At 55.1% G+C, this 19,183-nt stretch overlaps 4 protein-coding genes across 4 annotated transcripts; 3 read left to right on the forward strand and 1 right to left on the reverse strand.

Moving 5' to 3' along the window:
* Positions 1-2,527: 2,527 nt before the first annotated feature.
* Positions 2,528-5,242, forward strand: CCMA1212_009749 (Anaphase-promoting complex subunit 2; the record flags this gene model as incomplete). Its single annotated transcript, XM_073706819.1, has 1 exon — positions 2,528-5,242. One exon carries the CDS (start codon positions 2,528-2,530, stop codon positions 5,240-5,242), a length of 2,715 nt encoding a protein of 904 aa, XP_073554688.1.
* A 6,750-nt stretch (positions 5,243-11,992) lies between these two features.
* CCMA1212_009750 (uncharacterized protein) lies at positions 11,993-12,685 on the forward strand (the record flags this gene model as incomplete). The annotated part of the gene is made up of 2 exons (XM_073706820.1): positions 11,993-12,024; positions 12,136-12,685. 2 exons carry the CDS (start codon positions 11,993-11,995, stop codon positions 12,683-12,685), a joined length of 582 nt encoding a protein of 193 aa, XP_073554806.1.
* A 2,169-nt stretch (positions 12,686-14,854) lies between these two features.
* On the forward strand, positions 14,855-16,601 carry CCMA1212_009751 (Cytochrome P450 72A15; the record flags this gene model as incomplete). Its single annotated transcript, XM_073706821.1, has 2 exons — positions 14,855-15,126; positions 15,227-16,601. The coding sequence occupies 2 exons, from the start codon at positions 14,855-14,857 to the stop codon at positions 16,599-16,601; spliced, it is 1,647 nt and encodes a 548-aa protein (XP_073554765.1).
* Positions 16,602-18,794: 2,193 nt separating this feature from the next.
* On the reverse strand, positions 18,795-19,103 carry CCMA1212_009752 (uncharacterized protein; the record flags this gene model as incomplete). The annotated part of the gene is made up of 1 exon (XM_073706822.1): positions 18,795-19,103. One exon carries the CDS (start codon positions 19,101-19,103, stop codon positions 18,795-18,797), a length of 309 nt encoding a protein of 102 aa, XP_073554764.1.
* Positions 19,104-19,183: the final 80 nt, after the last annotated feature.

The raw sequence follows: 19,183 nt of genomic DNA on the forward strand, positions 1-19,183 counted from the left end.
CCCCCCCCTACACCTCCCTGGTCGATCAAGCCGGGGATGCGCAATCAGGCACTACGGCTCTCGCTGGCCTTGTCGCGCGACTGGGGCTGCCGTTGGTGGCCTCAAACTGGAGCGCGAACCACGAGCCGCGAGCCGTGAGATAGGTGCTGTCACTGAACACTCGTGCGTGCACCAGGTACCAGCCTCCTGAGGCATGCCTGTACTCGTACTAGGTAGCCAGCACGTAGGTACGGTGCACAGTACTTGGCATCTTCGCACGGGACGACACGACCAAAACCCTGACCTGGCCTATCCCTGCTTGCCACTGCTACACAGCAGCCGTCATGGGCTTCGGAGGCACTTTTGGACAAGTACAGTACCGCTGTGCCGCTTGCACGGGGTATGTGTGTCTCCTTGTCTCTGAGCCTTGGAACGGGGGCCCCAACCTGCCACCAGAGAGCTGCTGGCGGTGGGCGGCTCCCGGCCCCGAGTGGCCTCATGTCTCCGGCCGATCGTCTGCCGAAACTGTCCCGAAAACCGGATGGCATCAGGTCGACATCCCCGCGTGTGTGAAGTGGCTGTACAGGTACGGAAAGTTGCAATGAATATCACCTCCTCAGCGTCGAATATTTGTGCGAGTACGAAGTAATACTGCCAAGTACAGTATGCTGCTGTGCTAGCGGGGGCAGAACGGCGAGCTTTCCTCGCATATCTCGCATTGGTACTCCCTAGATATACTTCGTACTTTCATGCTTCAGACGGTAGTGCTGCCACGCATGCCCATCGAGGGAGACAGGTTGGTGCTGAGAATCGGTAGCCACACAGTGGTGTCCCAAGAGGCCTTCTCTTTCCTTTTCTTTTCCTGTTTTTGCTTCTTCTTAACGAAACAAGGTAAGCAACGTGCCGTGCTCTCACACCCTTTGCCATTCTTGCTAACTCTTACGAGACTAGAAAACCGTATGCATAGTCAGTGTGCTCGGTACGAGGTCCATATTTGCACCTGGCGCTTCTCTGACCATAGACGTATCTCTCTCTCGCTCCCCTATTCATCACCGGAGGGTAGTTCCGTGTTTGCTGTGCAATAGGGCCTTCTCATTCATAAGCCGAGCAGCCATCCCATCTTCTCGGATGAATAGTGGCACTAGCCGGGGCACAGTCAGGTAAGCGATGTGTTTCCCGCGGGCAGAGCACGGCCATCGTGACCAGAGATAGAGCCAGGTGGGTAAATCGGACAAGCAAGGATCCTCGCGAATGCCAGGTCGTTCCCGTACCGTACAGTCCAATCGTCATGCAAGGAGATTCGGTTATGGATTGGTGCCTGTGCTACTAGGTAGGGGCTTGCGTTGGCTAGCACGCGTGCTAGTAATATGGTGGCAGTGAGCTTCGTGCTCTGTACGCAGTTGATGCTGCCTTGTTCTGCCTGCATTCGCCATTTTTGTCCTCTCTTCTGTCCTCGGCGTCGAGATTTCTCCCCCCTATTCTGCCTGCCTGTCTCAGCTTTACTACTACACCCTCTATCCCATACCGCACTCATCTCTCGTCTCTCTCTCACTCTCCTCTCTGCCCAGTTGGCGCCCATCGACATGGCAGCAAATGCACCAACTCGGGTGGCTGGCTTCCAAGCTCCGTCGGTTTCCCCTCTCCCCTCATCTCCTCTGAGGGGGGTTGCTCCACGAAGTGCTTGTACCAGCCCGTATCTCCGGTGCGTCTAGGGACGCGTCGCTTAGCGCATTTAAGCGCTGCATGTCGCTTACTGCAGCGAGAGACGGGGGCCTGAGCCGCTCGGGATGCCTGAAGCCCCCCCCTTCTGCTTGATGTATGTACTTGTATGAGCTCCCCCCCCCCCCCCCCTCCCCCCCCNCCCCCCCCCCCCGCTGTAGCGTCGAGGTGGACGAGAGCAAACATGGCCTGATCCGGCTCTGTCTGTTGCTCTCGATACAGAATTTCGTGTAATCTGCATTGACGTCTTCTGCCAGGTTCTGCCATTTACCTCTTAAGGTACCTGGACCGGTTGGACATGGTGGCTGCCTGCCTCCGGTAGCTGTACCCAGGCAAGGTACTGTATACTTGACTTGTAGTGCGATGTTGTGCGATTTACTTAGGTACTGTGTACTGAGCCGAGTCGGGAAAGGGCCACCTTGGGACCGCTCAGCCAATCACAAGCCTTGAGTTACCCACCAAGCAAAGGCGCCGCTTGCTCCTTGCACGGGCTTCTTCTTCTGTTGCTCTCTTCTGGTTCATCCACCCCACTCGCCTTGGTACTTCATGACCACCAACTACTAGGTCAGACGAACCGCGACAGGACAGCCTCGCCTCGGCCTCGGAGAAAGAGCTGCCAGATTCCAGCCTGCTGCGAAGCACCAGCCAGCATTCCGAGTGCTCTGGCAGGGCAATGGACTGCAGGGTTTCGGCGGCAATCTGAGCCTCGTCTGCTGACTCTGCCCGCAATTTCCAGGCGCCGCCTTTCTGCATCCCAGGGCTCGACATCCAGCAAGCAAACAGCCACGTGAATCGGACGTGTCGCTCGCGTGCTGACGGTGCAACGGCAATGGCCATCACCACCACGGCCGCCAGGGTCCGCACCCGCAAGCAAAACGTCTTTCGCTCTGTCTTCCCGCCCGATGCCTCGCAGCCGGCTCCTCTGGCGTCTGCCTTCGCCGAGGCCGGCGAGCCAATCCGGAGCCAGGGCGCGCCTTTGCCATCGGCATCGTCATCAGCATCGTCATCATCGTCACGTCCCAGGAGGCACGCTGCCATTCACAGCGCTGGCAGTGCCCACGGCTCTGCGTCTGCAACTGGCCGGCGGACGCGTGGCAACCAGTCGACGCAGCAGTCTTCGTCGCCCGGTGTGAGCGATCAGGTGCGGTGGGATCGTGCCTGGCACGTAGTCACTTCACGCATCCAGCTGCCCACCTCCGTGGCCGTTGAGGATTCCTTTGGTGCTTTGGTCCCCGAGTCGCAGGATCTCGACGTGACTTTCTACGACTCTCTGGCCCTGGTCCTGGATCCTGCTGCCCTGGCCCCGCAGGCCGCTCATACTGAGGACATACTGCTGTGGCATTCTCGACAGGTCCGTCAGCATTTCCTCCACCAGGTGCTCCCTTTGCTCGCCGCATGCACCTCCAGCCATCAACGGGGCCACTCTCAGGTTCTCCTGAGCATCATTGGCACCCTGGAGGCTGCCCACAGACAGTATCTGTACGGGCTGATGCTCATTGTTCGAGGCTTCCGCGATGACACGTCAGCAGAAGCGGCCACGGCCAAGTTCAGGCGAGACGTACACGCCATTGTTGGCAACTCATGGACCCCGGAGTTGATAGCCGTGATCCGCAATGTCTTACACCATAGTTTGCGGACCATACTGGGCTCGACCAGTCGCGATAGTGGCCTTGGACCGGGATGGAGCCGGGAAGCCGACGTTTCCAAGGCACGGGGCGAACTTCTCGGCCTCCTTGAATCCTTGCATCAGGTAGGACTGGGGGGCGACAAGTTTCAAGTCCTGTTTGCTGAGATGATGGATGCCTGCATGCTTGACTTCATCCAGGACTCCTATAGTAGAGTATGGAAGGTATCTGACGGCCGTCGCAAGTCTCGAGCGGCGACGGGGCCTCTCTGCCTGAATCACTTGTGTAACTGGATTGAAAATCGCTATGGCCGGTTGGCAGTGGAAGTCCTCAGCCGCCTTGGCGGCCAAGTGGCCTGGAGCGATGTTGAGCGGTGGAGGGAGGTGGCCACCGGGCGGCTCGCGACGCTGCGGATGCACGAGCTCTTTGATATTGTCCTACACTGGCCAGACAGCAAGGGAGGTCTGGACGACCTGGCAGCTTCGGTGACTACGCCCCAGCGCCGCCTTCAGCTCACGGATGCCTTCTCGGCCACCCTCCAGGCGAGGCTGTTACACCCCGGCCGCTCCACGCTGGACATTTTGCAGACCTACATATCCATGATTCGAACATTCCATGCGCTGGATCACTCCAAAGTCCTACTCGACAGAGTCGTGCCTGCGCTGAAGCTATGTCTGTGGAACAGGGATGATGCCATTGGCATTGTCGTTACAGGACTCCTGGCCAATCCAAACACTGCAAATGCCGAGGACAACGACGGGAAACTGGTGGAGCTTGCAGTCATTTTAAACGAAACGTCCCAGCAGCACCAGGGCCGCGTCGACGAGGAGGATCTTGGCTGGAACGACATGAGTTGGGTTCCGGATCCCGTGGATGCGGGTGTCAACTACAAGCGGCCCAAGAATGAGGACATCATAGGCACGCTGATAAGCGCTCTTGGCTTACAAGACGTCTTCATCAAGGAATTTCAGTCCATTGTCGCAGAACGGCTGCTCTCCAAGCAGGCCAGCTTCCAGCAGGAGATTAAGGTCCTCGGCCTGCTGAAGAAGCGATTTGGAGAAGCTGCTCTTCAGAACTGCGATGTGATGATACGGGACATTGTGGACTCCAAACGCGTGGACACGGTCCTTCGTCGGAACTTGAGGAACGATGGCGCATTGGAGGCAAACTCGCTCTCGTATCATTCCAAGATCCTGTCACGGCTGTTCTGGCCCAGTCTGCCCAAAGACCCGTTCACCGTGCCTTTACCGGTAGCTCAAGTTCAGAAGAAGTACGAAGCCGGGTTTGAGCAGCTCAAGTCCTCGCGAAAACTCAACTGGCTAGATCATCTGGGATCGGCAACGGTCAAGCTGGACCTTGAGGACCGCTCTATCGACCTAGAGTGCAAAACGTACGAGGCGGCTGTCATTTACGAATTCCACGATGGCGGCGATGAATCAGGGACATCTGGCCCGGTCCAACGAAGCTTCAACGAACTATGGGAGAAGCTCATGATGGACGAGGATCTCTTGGAGAGCGCCCTCAAGTTCTGGGTAGCTCAGCGAGTCTTGCGCGATGTCGGCAACAAGACGTACGTGGTGCTGGAGACGCTCGACAGCGAACTGGGCGACAAGGACGTGATGGAGGACCAAGTCGCAACGGGCGGCGACACGGAAAAGGAGCAGCCGTCGCCGAAGAAGCCCAAAAACATGGGTGCAAAGGAGAGGGAGCAGAGGACCATGTACTGGCAGTTTATCGTCGGCATGCTGACGAATTCGAGCCCGGCGATGCCCCTCGGGCAGATTGCCATGATGATGAAGATGCTCATCGCCGATGGGTGTCCCTGGAGCAATGAGGAATTGCAGGAATTTCTCGGCGAGAAGATTACAGAGGGCGAGCTGGAGCTTGTGGGAGGAAAATACCGGCTCGTAAAGAAGTGAATCGCTGTTGATCTCTGCCTCGGCTTGAGGGGAAAAGCAAAGATGGGCAACGCTGCGCTGTCCCAACCGCAGTCGCTGCCGCAAGGTCGGTGAGGGAAACGGTCGTCCTCTCACACACATTCAAGGGAGCTGTCCGGAAATGCAGTCATCACCATCATCACCATCCTTACCGTCGTCATGATCGCTGCAATCTGTTTCACATGCGAGCAAAAGCGTCTCCACGAGGAAATCAGAGGGCAGGCCTATGCGGCGTGTTAACGGAGTGGGAAGGGAGGGCTCGATCCAAACGATTGATGCCTGCAAATCGAGCCAAGAGAGAGGCTCCCAGCCCATCGATCCAAGGGAGGGACTGAGACTAGCTGCAGTCATGCTGCGACATTTGGGTGGCGGGATTCGGTTGGTTTTTTTTTCTTTTTTTTTTCTTCTTTTTTTTAATTCTCGCATCCTTGGTCTCGGCGCTTCGGTTGGAGATGGATGCGCCCGTGTACGTTTCCATTAAATGATAACACTTTATCCACAGCGGCAAACCTTCCAACACCAGGTTTTCAACGGCCGGCATCATCGGTAGCCTCGGCCATGCTATCGTTAACCCAACGATACTAATGGATACGAGGGCGACGATGCAAAGACGACGTCCGTTTAAACAGACGAAAGAGGATGAGTATGAAGATAGGTTGCCTAGGAAATTGGACTTGAGTTGAAAGCGCTCCCTACGGAGAAGACCCTCCGTATTGGGAAAAAAATCAAAGCGGCGCACGATGTCAGGTCAATTTCAAACCCAACGCCCACAGTTGCCTTCGTTGGGCAGGTTCAGTGAAAAGGACAAATACGAGCTAGCCCCTTGACGTTTTCATCATGGTAAATAGGTAGTTAGATCGAACCGGTCTAAAAGAAGTAGCAGTCAATAAACGGCGTGCACTTTTTTGTGCCAAGTACCACCTGTTCGAAGAGAGGCGTCGTCAATAGGCAAATTATGTAGCCAGCACGAAAATGCTAAAGGTGAACAGGCATCTACTAGTGCTCGGCTGTGATTCGACAGTCATACCCCAGAGGGCTGGGCTGTTGGATATCATCCGAAGGCATGACAACGTCGGGCAGCATCCAAAAGTCAAATATAATAAGCCGAGCAATCTTGCGCGAATTAGATAGAAAAGGCAGCCAAGGCGGAGGTTCCGCTTTGAAAGTCTTCTGGAGAGAATGCCTGCCGGCTTCGGTGATGTCAATGTGTGGTCAATCTTGCTGCAAGTGTTGGGGAAGGGCTTGCAAGAAAGACGAAAAGAACGGGATGAAGCGAAGGGAAAATCTTACATTACCGCAGCAGCCGCTTGGGTTTGAGACCATTTGCGGCGGCGGGGAACTTGAGATTCAGGTTTCTAGTTTCGGGTTGGGCGAAGACAGGGCCGGGTATGGAGAGTCACGGCCGAGATGGAAAAAATGGGAAGTCGATCAACAGGCCGAAATCATCCTCGTTATCTGTCCCTGCCACGCCTCCCATCCCTCCAATGTAAGTCGTCCGTAGTACAGGTAGCACTCCGTAGTGAAAGCAGCATATGCTCCGCGGGCTTATTAGGGGGGAGGACTGAGACACACCATCACGGAACCAAGAAAGCAGAACCAAGCGAAGTGCGAGGACGGGCGCCAGATGAAGCGGGCGACAGGTCAGACGGCTGGCCGCATGGGAAGGAAAATTGTGGAAGTCGATGAGCCATTCATGGAGGCGGCGAAGTGAAATAATTGGCTCGTCATGGTTGCTGTGCTGAGCTCCGGCGTATTCAGGCATGCGGCTGATGTTCCCTTGCTTGAGGAGACGACTGGTAGTAAAGCAGCCCGAGAAATGACGTTCGGGCTCTAAACGAGTCGTGCGTATAGTTTGTAGATTGAAGCAAGAGCCGAAAACGGCGTTGTTGGTGCTCGACCTAAACCTCCGCCGTGTCGCGTAATGGTTAGAGAATCGATTCCAGTGCTTTGGCGAAAGTAGTCCCCGGTCCGTACTAACCAGCGAGGGGCTGGATTTCGAAGAACCAAGGTGCCTCGCCACAGAGCATAGTGTAGCCCCTCGAGGTTCCATACGAAGCATCATCCTTACTTCGTACGTCGCCCGTCTTACCCCTCACGGCCATGATGGAGACACCCCCAGTGGCTGCATCGACAGTAGTGCGGATGCTTGGGAAAGAACAAGAAGGCCTGCAGGAGGCTTTTTGAAAAGCGAAGGCAGCCAGCAAAGGGAGCTTCGAGTATGAGCCGGTGCATAGAGGCCAGATGTAGGAGTGATATATGTAGTGAGTTACTACCCAGTAATAGCAGTGTAGATGCTTGCAACAAGACCGGATCGGGAAGGTCTCCGGAGATTCGGACAGGTCCTCCGGCGCTGGCCCGATGCGTGGCTCCGAGACGTTGGCCCCATCATCGTCATAGCGCTCGTATGATGGACTGCGCTTTTGTTGCGAATTAGTATTTTGGAGAGCGAGAAAAGGAAGAGGAAGAACTGGTCCGTCATATATGGTCAATGCTAACCAGCTCGACACCTCGCCTCACCGCGAAAAAAAAAAAAAAAAAAAAAAAAAAAAAGGCGCCGACCTGGTCTGAGCTTGAATCCGACTGGCTGCCACACAAAAGCAGGAGGCGTGAGCACGGTGCGACACACGCAATGTTGGAACCCCAATCACGAGGTCCGTAGCTGACGGGGTTTTCTGACTGTTTCGAGCTGATTGATCGCCAGTCCCTTACTCTGGCTGGCGCCATTTCATTTCCTACAGGCCCCCTCGGGCAGAGACGACTCATGTGATGACCACGCACATGAGTGAATGGGATTCCTTGAGCCCTTTCTTGGCCTCCTGTGCTTGTTTCTGTGACGCCTAGACTTGGTGGCTGCAGGGCAGCGGGCTGGGTATGAGGTTATACCGTTGATCAAGGGATTTGGGGACTCTGAAAGACTGAAGCCTCCGAGGACTTTGCACTCAAGTCTGATTGTCCGAAGGTTGGAAGGTTGGCTGGCTCCACGGGCTAGGCGTTAGGCATAACATGTAGCCACGCAGCTTATCAGGTGAGAAGCCCAAGTTGCCTTTGCACGCTTGCGTCGGGCTGCATGGTTTCCAAGGCTTCCCAGCCCGCAGCCGAACTGGGTTTTCGCTTCCACTCGCTTTTGCTGCCATGATTCTCATCATGGCTGGCTGGCTGGCATGAGTGATGGAGGTCCACAGGCGGTGCATTTTCTGCGCCCCGCGCCAAAAGGTGATGCATGCAAAGGGCCGTATTTGTCGTCCAAGGCCTTTTTGCAAACACGGGCTCGGCATGCACCGCGCATTTGCAACCCAACTGATCCATGGCGGGCGAGGTGAATCACTGACGAGCGCTGTGCTGTTGGTTAGAGCGCCGAGCGAGAATGCCAGCTTGTTTGCGGCTGTGGTGCCCTCCAGCTCCTTGCCTCCCTCGCCGACTCGCCAACCTGCCCGCTGGCGCCGTCGCCCATCCGCCACCTTTTTGCCGATGATCTGGCCGTCCAATGCATTTCCCGTCTGGCAGCCGAGTTGGAGCCGGACTGGAGCGCGATGCAGGGCCAACCGGGACGGCCTGACTGGTGATGGCTTGACGCAAGTGCCCATGCCATGCCATGCCATGCCCGTCTCTCCTCTTCCTCCGCACCAGGGCCATGCCAATGCCGTGACATGCCAATCGATCAGTCAGTCAATCAATCAATGCCTTAGCATGCGATTCATGACTGGGCGCCTTTCTGGACCGTCCGTCTTCCATTCCCTGTCATCCATCACGCGTGCTTGCCAGGTTCAGTCCGGTGCAGCCCAGCTCCAAGCTTGACCTGCCGTACTTAGTCGTCACGGCTCCTCTTTCCTTTCTCTCCTCTCCTCCCGGGATCTTTCCTTCCTTTTCTTTCTCTCTTGCTTTTTTGCTTTCTTTCTCTTTCTCTTCCCTTTTTATCGTGCCGTCGCTCTTGCCCTTACTGTTGCTCTTGCTCGGCTAGGCTCAGCCCGATCCAGCTCAGCTGAACTTCCTCCCTCTCTTCCGCTCTTCTGCTCTTCTGCTCTTCTGCTCCTGCTCCTGCTCCTGCTCCTGCTCTTGCTCTTGCTTCTTCTGTCGTACCCCTGTGCTCCTGCCTCAGCTGCTTCTGCTCTGGTCTCACCACCTCAGATCTCATTCAGACGCTCTTGCTCTTGCTCTTTCTTTCACTCCGGCTCTTTCCTCCTTCCTCAATTCCTGCCCTCCGCCTCTCCCTGCTCTTCGATCGCGCCTCCCTCGGTCTCTTTCTTTCCGTTCAGCTTTTGTCCACTTTGCCTCCGGCTCCCTCGCGCCTTCTCTCTCCGCCGCCGCCGCCCTCAGCCCTCGGCACACCTGAGGAGCTCTTGGTTTCGCACTGACAAGCACTCGAGCTGCGCTGCCGCGCCTGCCGCGGTCTTACTGCCTTGGACCTGGTAATATTGATCAATAAGCTGCCGATTCGGCAGCCGGTGCCTCTACCTAAAAGTCCTGGTCAAAGATATCGTCTCTCCCTCTCGCGTGGCCCTAGTCCAGCTCGCAGCACTTCCTGTTAAGCGGCGATACTCCTTGGATACACCTATTGACCTCATCAATCCGTGCCCTAGGACGAGGAAGCAGCGAATTCAATCACTACGTGCAAATTTCTGAGCATCTTCGGGTGATTCTAGAAGGAAGCTTCCGTATTCAAGATACTGCCACCACAGGATATCTCGGCTTTTGTGCAAAAAGACTGCGTTTCATATGCCGTCGGTACTGGGCACAGCTGTAACAAAGCCGACCAATTCCTGCGTTTACCTAGCATACCTGTCTGCGAGGCATATCTCTCTCCTACTGGACGGGTGATATCAAGGCGCAGTCCCCCCCCCCTTCAGGTTTTTCACGGTGCTGGATCTCTCATATTTCGCTTGTCCGTGCCGTCCTCTTTGGGTGCTCTAGCTTGCCTTTTGCTCCTTCATTTATCAGGCATTTTTTTGTCTCGGATTTCTTAAGGCAAGCTCTGGAAGGTCCCCAGTCGAGCCTGGATGGGCCTTTCTCTCAGTCGTCTTGAGCAAACATTAATGAGACTTTCAGTCCGTGGTTCTGGACAGCGAGCTTGTGTTCGACCCTCTGGTTGATGAAACAACCGCAACGTGAGCCATAGTCTCTCTTACACTATCTCGGGACACATAAGATCGGGGCCAGATTCTCATTGGATATCTTATTCCTCGAATATATCTCTATGCCACGACTCTGATAGGCCGGCATCTGCATACCGCTTCCTTCATTATCGCCAGTATCGTTCGTTGTTTTTGGACATTACGAAACATTACCTCAGCTCAAATCTTTACCTTATCCCACATCCAGCGCATAAAGCTTTGCCCCTGGTATCGGAGAGCCTGACAAGCTTGGCCAGCCGGGCTGCCGTCGATAGTCAGAGAATCGCGGACTGGGACCGGGTTTGGCACAGGCCGCGACTGCATCAATGGATCCAACAAACAATGGGCGGCCGCCCTATCCCTCTCTATATGATGCTACATTCTCACCACCCGATCCGCGACGCGAGCTTGGCCATCATGCACCAGTACCACCCATGTATTGGCCGCCAAACCAGACTGCCGTTCCTCCGCTTTACTCCATGTACAGCCCGTACCCGCCAAACCTCGATTCACCTCATCAAATGGGCCTATCCAGCGGGCCTCCGTTGCCCGATCCCACACCTCGAGGCTACCTACCGTACCCTCACCCTGTGCCCATGCCACACCCTGCACCGTGGAACGACTCCTTTTCGCAGATGCCAGGTCCGATTCAAACAAACCATGGGGGCATGCCTCCCGGGCAAGCCAGGTCCGGGTTTGGACCGCCAGCGTCTGTTGCACCAGCAGACAATGAGTTAGGGCAGAGCGGCCTGGGAATGTCGTCGGATGTGCCGCCTCAAGGCATCTATACGTCACATCACTTGGCCATTCATCCAGACCACGTCGTTGGGCACTCAGCGACTTCTCTGCAAACCCCCAACTCGTCCTCGTTCCGCCGTTCTAGCTATACTGCTTTACCAGGAATCAATCCTCGTGCCTCGCGTCCTCCCCTGCCATCGACTCTCTGTAGGTTCCCCATCCTTATCCGTCTTCTTTGACTCTTTCAACAGAATGCGTTCGAAAGGCCATGCTTGTATTTCTACTGACTAGTTGCCAGATGGAACTTTAACTCATCAATACGATGCATCCGGGCTGGCGCCACATGCGCACCGGAGAGCGGTTCAATCGAGAGCCCGGCGTTCGTTGACCACACGCCCGCCATCAGACTTGATCAGAGAGACCGAGGAAAATGCTACAAATGCTACAGTTGACCATTTGCTGGATCAGGTACTGGATGAGGGCGCGGCGAACAGTACCACTAGGCCCAACGCCCGACAGACGCAGACCACTGAGAGCATATCACGAAAGATGGCTTGGAAATTCGCACATTACGTCCTGAAGAAAGTCGAGATTTCAGACTTACCCGAAGGCGAGAGGAGTGAGTGTTGGAGACGCTTTTCATCCTATCGGATTCAGAGCTAATAGAACTACAGCTTGTGCCATTTGTTACAATGATTACGGCACAGAGTCTCCCGAGGGGTTGTGCGAAGAACCTTTGCGATTGCCAAGCTGTAAGCATGTATTTGGAGACCATTGCATTTCCAGGTGGTTTGAGGAGTCGGAAAGTTGTCCGTACTGCCGCAGGGACTTGGAATTGTATCCCAAGCACTATCTCGGCCGTACTCCCGCCCAAACTTTCTTGGCAATGCTGAGGGCACATGGCCAGATTTCTAGCAGGTTAGTTGAACCTTGGCGTCATTTCTTCTTTTCTTTTTCTGCCTCTTTCTCATTTTTCTCTGCCTGAAAACGTCGATCTTCATGGAATATTGGTTAACCGTCCTATCACAGAATGACGGAGGAAGTCTATCTGAATCTGATTGCCAACTTGGAGCAGGACGACGACATGGTTGAAGCTCGAGAGCCCTCCCAGCGGGAAAGCGATGCTCCCCATGCCAGCAGAGACTCCGACCCCCCTTCTAGCAACGTTTGGGCACCAGGTTCGTCAAATTCCACGAATTGGCCGACGCGTAACTCCCTGCGGGACGCTGCGAGGTACCCTCAGTGGCTGCCTAGAGCATCGCCGCAGCGAGGCGCGCACCCTCCGCCCAGCCAAGATAGAGAATCTCCTCGGCAGCGCAGACCAAGATTTCCACGCTTCAGTCTTGTGCCGGGTGCAGGGAATGCAGACGGCGGTCCGACAAGCCCAATACGGTCACCATTGCAGCCCTTGCGACCAGATAGCCTAGCCCAAGCAAGGACGATGGTTTCGAGTATGAGTCCTGAAGACAGCGACAGGTCCAGAACGCTAGCAGATGCCCAAGGCAATACAGGTGCTGAGTATGGGGATCATACGCAATCGCCGGGGTCGGCGTCTTCGAATCGACTGAGGCCGTGGTGAGAGGTGGCTCTCTCCCACGCTCAAGGAAGTGGTGGTGGTAATAGGCCGGTTGCTACCAGCCGACAAGCACGCACTAGAGAGTATACAATGGCCAGTCATCGCTTGCCATATCTTCTTGGACTATCATTTCTTGTTCCTTTGTTCCCCTGTCTTTCCCTTTCCTGGTCGAGCGAGCGAGTTCAGCGATAAGTCGGCTAGTACTACTTGGTACGCTGGGATAGGTAGAAGCCTAACAATGTTGGTTGGTATTGCATGATTGATCTATTCAGCGCAGGTGATCAAGCGTACGCGTGAAGACAGTGGATGAAGTGAGCATCACATATAGCACTTCTAAGTAAGACAGCTTCAGGTAACTAGAAGCCGTAGTAACTGTTAGCGTTGGGACACCCTCAGTCAAGCGTGGCGACCCTGATGGACTGCATATAATACTCGTTCAGCCTATGTGGCTTTTGTTCAATTTGCCAGAACACTCTGTGATACCTTATGGTCACGTATCAGCTCTCGGCCCCTATAATATATCAATGGGCTTGTGTATGCATCTCAGAAAATACCCAGAATACATTCTAGCAATCCATTCGAGTCGGGCGTGCTTGTGCACAAACGAGGGAGACCGGAAACTCCTCAAAATGGGTGGGAACGGAGACGGAGAGGGGCGAAAGTCGATTGAAAGCCGGTCCCGGCGGGACGATTGCGGCCGACGGAATGACGGAACTGGCTTTCTTCTTGATTGTTTCGTTATGGGAGGAGTCGGCTCTCTTAGACGCGGCGGAAAGGTTTGGCTTTGATTGGAATTTTGCGAGTTGGAGAAGGGCGTATTCGTTGCGTGTGCGGAGTTTGGCGCTGGCAATGTAGGTTAGGTATGTAAGTGTGTACGAGGTGTGATGGTCTTTGATGGTGAGGCGGTTGCGGAACGATGCGAGAGGAGTGCCTGTATAAGTGCTGAGGACACTTTGTGATTCAAGTCCGCCTTAAACTACTGTAGATATCATGAGCTACTGGTTGAAGCTATGGAGAAGAAAAGGCGGATGCGTAAAGTGAAGTCGTCATATATTCACGGACTTCGATTCGGGTGGTTGACGGCGTCATATTAGGGACCATTGCACCTTTGCTCAGCTACTATCGAGATCTCAATTCATCGAGAGCGCTCTAAGTCAGCAGAGCAGCTGGGCCTTCTGCATTCCGCTGTCATGGGAAGCACTACGAGTTTGTTGGAACTGCAGAGTAGCGTGAGGCTCCAGCACTTTCGTATTGTAAGAACCTAGAAGAAGCTGAAAAAGAAGGTTGAAACCGTCGAACGGTGAGAAGGTTGCCGGAATCCCGGTGGTGAGAACGTGGCCCCCTCTCGGCCTCTGCGAATGAGAGCTTGCGTGTTTCTGCTGAAGCTACTGTGTCTTTAGTACCTAGGATTGGCTACCTACTGTATGTGGTTTGGGGGGGGGGGGATTAGTGAATCATTCCCGAGCTCCAACTTTTTTCTTCCTTTTGGTTTCGCGAACTCCGCTCCTCGCGCTCGGAGACGGCATTCGTGCTTAAAACCACACAGAAGGCCTTCCGGCTTGGTGGGCGAGGGGGACGGGGGTTGAGGGGGGGAAGGAAGGGGATTGCGCGTTCTCGTTTCATATCTTTGATTGTCGTCAATGAGTCTTTGCCTCTGAATTCCGTACTTTGTATGCCCATATAAATAGTTTGGTCCATCTCTGCCTCTTTTCACCTTTATTTTCCATCTTACTAGAGTCTCCAGGATAACGACGCTTGAACTCATTAGAACCGCCGAAACCCCAGTCCTAATTACATCAGAGGGCAAGACTCTAGCCGATTCGGGGAGGCAAAACCGAACGTCTGGGTTTCATTCAAACCTCGCATGATTGATCTCCGACCTCTTGCGTTTTCGGGTTTGGAGAAGAGCAAAGAGGCTGAGCACGGCAACGGTCCGCTGATTGTAGCTGGACCTCCTTCTCTCTGCATCTGCCTTCGTATTCCTGGATTATCCTGACTTCTTATCCGTCTCCGATTCTTTCTTCTGCTTCAGCCTTTATCGCTCTCTCTGTCCCCTTTTCATTGGAAACCTGCAAGACTGTTGCGGGATTGGTTGTTATCATCAGCCATTACACAACGAATAGGTCCGGTGGCGACGCTTCGACGGCGCATGCGAACGGGCGTCTAGGGGCCATGTCTTTCAAGGCGATGCTCGTCTCGGCCCTTGCCGGCGGCGCGGGATGGACGTACGCGACACAAGATGCCTGGACCAGAGCCTCGTTTCTCCAAGCGGCGGCGGTTCTGCTCCTGACGCAGATGGTGCTCTACGGGATTTATGACGTGCTTGTGTATCCCAAGTGGTTCTCGCCCCTGCGACATCTGCCCACGGCACCGAACAGTCACTGGCTGATGGGCCACGGATTGAAGATTCTGTCTGATAAGCCTGGCGCGCCGATGAGAGAGTGGTAAGTTCTTCTACATACCCATCTATCGATCGACATGTACGCCGTACAATGGGCGATGAGGGACGAACCCACGGCTGACCGCGCCGACTGTCGACAACAGGGCCCTCACCATTCCCAACGATGGCCTCATACGCTACTACTGGTTCTTCAACCGCGAGCGTCTGCTTGTCACCTCTCCAAAGGCTCTGGGCGAGGTGCTCACCACAAACAGCTACTCTTTCCAGAAGCCCGAGAACGTCAAAACCTTCCTCGGCCGCATTCTGGGCTACGGCGTGCTGGTCGCCGAGGGGGATGAACACAAGCGTCAGCGGCGCAACTTGATGCCGGCTTTTGCATTCCGACACATCAAAGACCTATATCCCGTCTTCTGGGACAAGGCGCGCGAGGTGGTCCAGGCCATGACGCAGGAGTGCGGCACCCGCGGCGAGGCGGAAGTCGAAATCAGCGAGTGGGCATCGAGGGTAACGCTCGATATCATCGGCGTCGCGGGCTTGGGCAGGGACTTCAAAGCCATCCAGGACGAGCACAACGACCTCGTCCAGACGTACCAGTTTCTCTTCAAGCCGAAGCCGCCGTCCAAGGTCATGATGCTCCTGGCAACGTTCGTGCCCACATGGGTGCTCTACCAACTGCCGCTGAAGCTGAACAAGGAGGTCGACAAGGCGGCCCAAACCATCAGGGCCGTCTGCCGGGATCTGATCCGGGAGAAGAAGCACAAGATGATGGCCAACAAGGAGCGCACCGACGTGGACATTCTCTCCGTTGCGATCGAGAGCGGCCAGTTTACCGACGAGAACCTGGTGGACCAGCTCATGACGTTCCTGGCCGCCGGCCACGAGACGACGGCCACGGCGCTGACCTGGGCCATCTACTTCCTCTGCCGCTCGCCCGAGCTGCAGACGCGGCTGCGCAACGAGGTCCGCGAGAGGCTGCCCTCCACGGACGACGTCGGCACCACCATCACGAGCCTGGACATTGACCGCATGCCGTATCTCAACGCGGTCTGCAACGAGGTCCTGCGGTACTTTAGCCCGGTCCCGATGACGGTGCGGGAGACTGCCCACGACACCACCATCCAGGGCGTCCGCGTGCCAAAGGGCGTCCGCATCTCCCTGTCGCCCTTTGCCAACAACGTGGACCCCAAGCTCTGGGGCCCGGACGCGGGCGAGTTCAACCCGGACCGCTGGATCTCGGCCGACGGGCTCTCCGACGAGAGCAACCGCAAGGCTGCGAGCGGCGGCGCGGAGAGCAACTACGCCTTTATGACGTTCCTCCACGGGCCGCGCAGCTGCATCGGGGCGAGCTTTGCCAAGGCGGAGTTTGCCTGTCTTTTGGCGGCGTGGGTTGGGCGGTTCGAGTTTGAGCTTGTGAATGAGGAGGAGAAGGATCTTGACAAGGTTGATATCAAGGGTGGCGTGACGGCGAGGCCGGCGAATGGGTTGCATGTGAGGACAAAGGTGCTGCCGGGCTACTAAGTAGGGGAGGTGAAGCTGGATGAAGGCTGTGTGATGTCAAGAAGCTTGGAGTGTCAGGAGAGCGGCGTGATGGGGAAATAAAGAGGAACTGAGGAGTTGGAAAGGTATCGTGGCAGAGGTAGATGGTTCACTTACAAAGGATTGAAAATCATGAAAAGAGGTGGACTTGGCTGTTGCGAGCTTGAGGAAAAGGCCCGTTGTACGCGAAGTAGCTGTGAGGGTTAATATGAAGTCTTTAGCAAGCGGTACTATAAGTCTTATAGTTTGATATCTGCTCAAAATAAACTGAGATTGGTTGCTTAGTTCAGCACGGACGAGGCGATTCAAGACGTCACCTGCGCAGTGTGATTGTTAGGATAATTAGAGTGCGTATCCCTCAACGACAGCTGCTTGAAGATGAGGCTGATGCACCTGCGCGTGAACAACAATAATTCTTTCTCTGAAGAGGTAATATCTATATATTGCCAGATGGAAAACAGGTAGAAAATAAGACAGCATGATCATCTCGATGAGGTATGACTGTACACAGCAGTATGGTCACTTTTGTCGGTGGAGTGCGGTTGGAAGCATGCGGGTGCTGGAGACAGTCGAGTCAGGCCTTGGGCATGCATACATGAAGACAAACAAGGGCTCGTGGCTTGCAGGCTGCAGGATGAGAGGCACGGTGTCCCTTTTGCGCTGTTTTCTCTTTTCTTGTCTTTTTCTGGTATCTTCTTCCAAGGGACACGTGAGCTTCTTGTGCTTTGTACATGAGTACGTCCATTAGGGTTCTGATGAGACAAGGTCTCACGATGATGGTGGCGGGTGAGACCGAGGAGAGCTGGGTGATTGCTCTGTGAGAATGGCATGATGTGAGACAAAATGATACTACCCGCATTCGACGTTAATTGGCGGCATCGTCACACACAACGATCACAACCTACATGTAGGTAAGGTACGCCCGTATGTATGTAGATACCTACTTTTGCAGCACTCGCATTGCCATGAGATCCTTGGCCGATTTGGAGGCACGATGTCTTATGCAGGGTAAGTAAGTGTAAGTCGACAGCGTGACCCGTCTCCCTTATTTTGTCGCCCTGCTTTGGCGACATCCCGATCTGGCGATACACAGACACAGACACACACACAAGAGAGACACCAGAAAGATGACACAAGGTCGTAGTGCCAACTGGCAGAGAAGCGGGGTTTCGGAGCGGCGAAGAGAGGGATAGCCGTCAATGCTAATCTGCCTTAGAAGCCAATGACGGCGCAGGTCGTCGTCGTGGTTGTACATGCACGATTTTGCCATGGCCAGACAAGAACCCGGAAGCGTGAGACAGATGGGTGGTGCATGTACTTTGTGTTACTTCGTCGCCCAACTGGCCCCTGTAGCGCCCGAGGGTCTCGAAACGGGCGGCTGTTAGGCGTCTGATTGGCGAAGCCGGGGAAGAGGGAGGGGAGATGCAGACGGGACATGTATGAGGACAGAATAGACAGGGAGGGATGGCGAGATGGATAGAGGGAGAGGATCCGCCAGCGCAGTAGATGTGCGACGTTTGAGGCAGTGACAGCCAATGGATGCGGGATGGCGGTTTGTGTGTGAGGGCAGATGCTGGGAGGCAGTAATTGGAGCTTGAAGTGCTGCTGACGATGATGATGAAATGAAGAGTGGAAGTTCTCGTATGAGACACGACGATAGGGTACGAACAAGTACCTAGGTAGGTAGGTAGGTAGTCTACCTAAGGTACTGTAACGAAGAAGGTACTAGGCACAAGTGCAGAGAGCATTGACACGCTTCTGAATGAGCCCCACAGGAGGTGCGTGGTGCTGGAATGCTCAAGCTGTGGTATGTACCCGCCGCTCAGATATTGCGGGCGAGGTACTCCAGCACACGGAAGCATGTGCACCGCACGTTGAAAGCTCGGAACCCACTTGGCGCCACCCGGTTGCTGCACCTTCGCGCTTCTGCTCCGTTTTGGGTGTAAAAGTCGAACTTTGGGTGGTTGAGATTGATTCGACATTACCTGACAATTGTTTCCTGTTTGTTTGTTGATTATCGAGTGTCGAATTGGACATACTGCCGCAGGTAGGACGAGATTCTCGCTACGTACGTGGCTAAACTCAGCTCGGCAGCTTACCCCGGCTACGTTTGTGTCTTGCCGCCAGATCTCCTACCAGTACTGATCGCATCTCGATAGCAGTTCACCTCATCCTTCAACAAACCCGATGTGCCCCCTTTTTTCTGTCGACCCCCAGCTCCTGTGATCCGCTTGTCTGGCTGCTGGCCAGCTGAAGAAGGCCGCTAAAACCCCATGGCGCCGCCGCCTGATTGGGCCGAGCCGTCAGCCACACCGACCAGCCTGGCCCCCGGCCACCATCTTTGTGCTGGACGTTGCACCTGGACGTTTGAATCGCCTTTCGGTTCTCCTCTGCCAGCGTCGAGCCGTCGCCCAGCCACCGCCTGTCCACGGAGCGGGTCGGGTCGACTGGGGGGCGTGAGCGAGCGATGCTAAAGCTGTCCATGCTAGTTGCTCGCAGTTCCGTCAGCTCTCGTTTCCCTTGGGGGAAACCAAAACAGACGGGGAAAAAAAAAAAACAAACCG

This window comes from Trichoderma ghanense (genome assembly GCF_004382785.1).
Source record: "Trichoderma ghanense strain CCMA-1212 chromosome Unknown scaffold_18, whole genome shotgun sequence".
Taxonomy (NCBI): domain Eukaryota; kingdom Fungi; phylum Ascomycota; class Sordariomycetes; order Hypocreales; family Hypocreaceae; genus Trichoderma; species Trichoderma ghanense.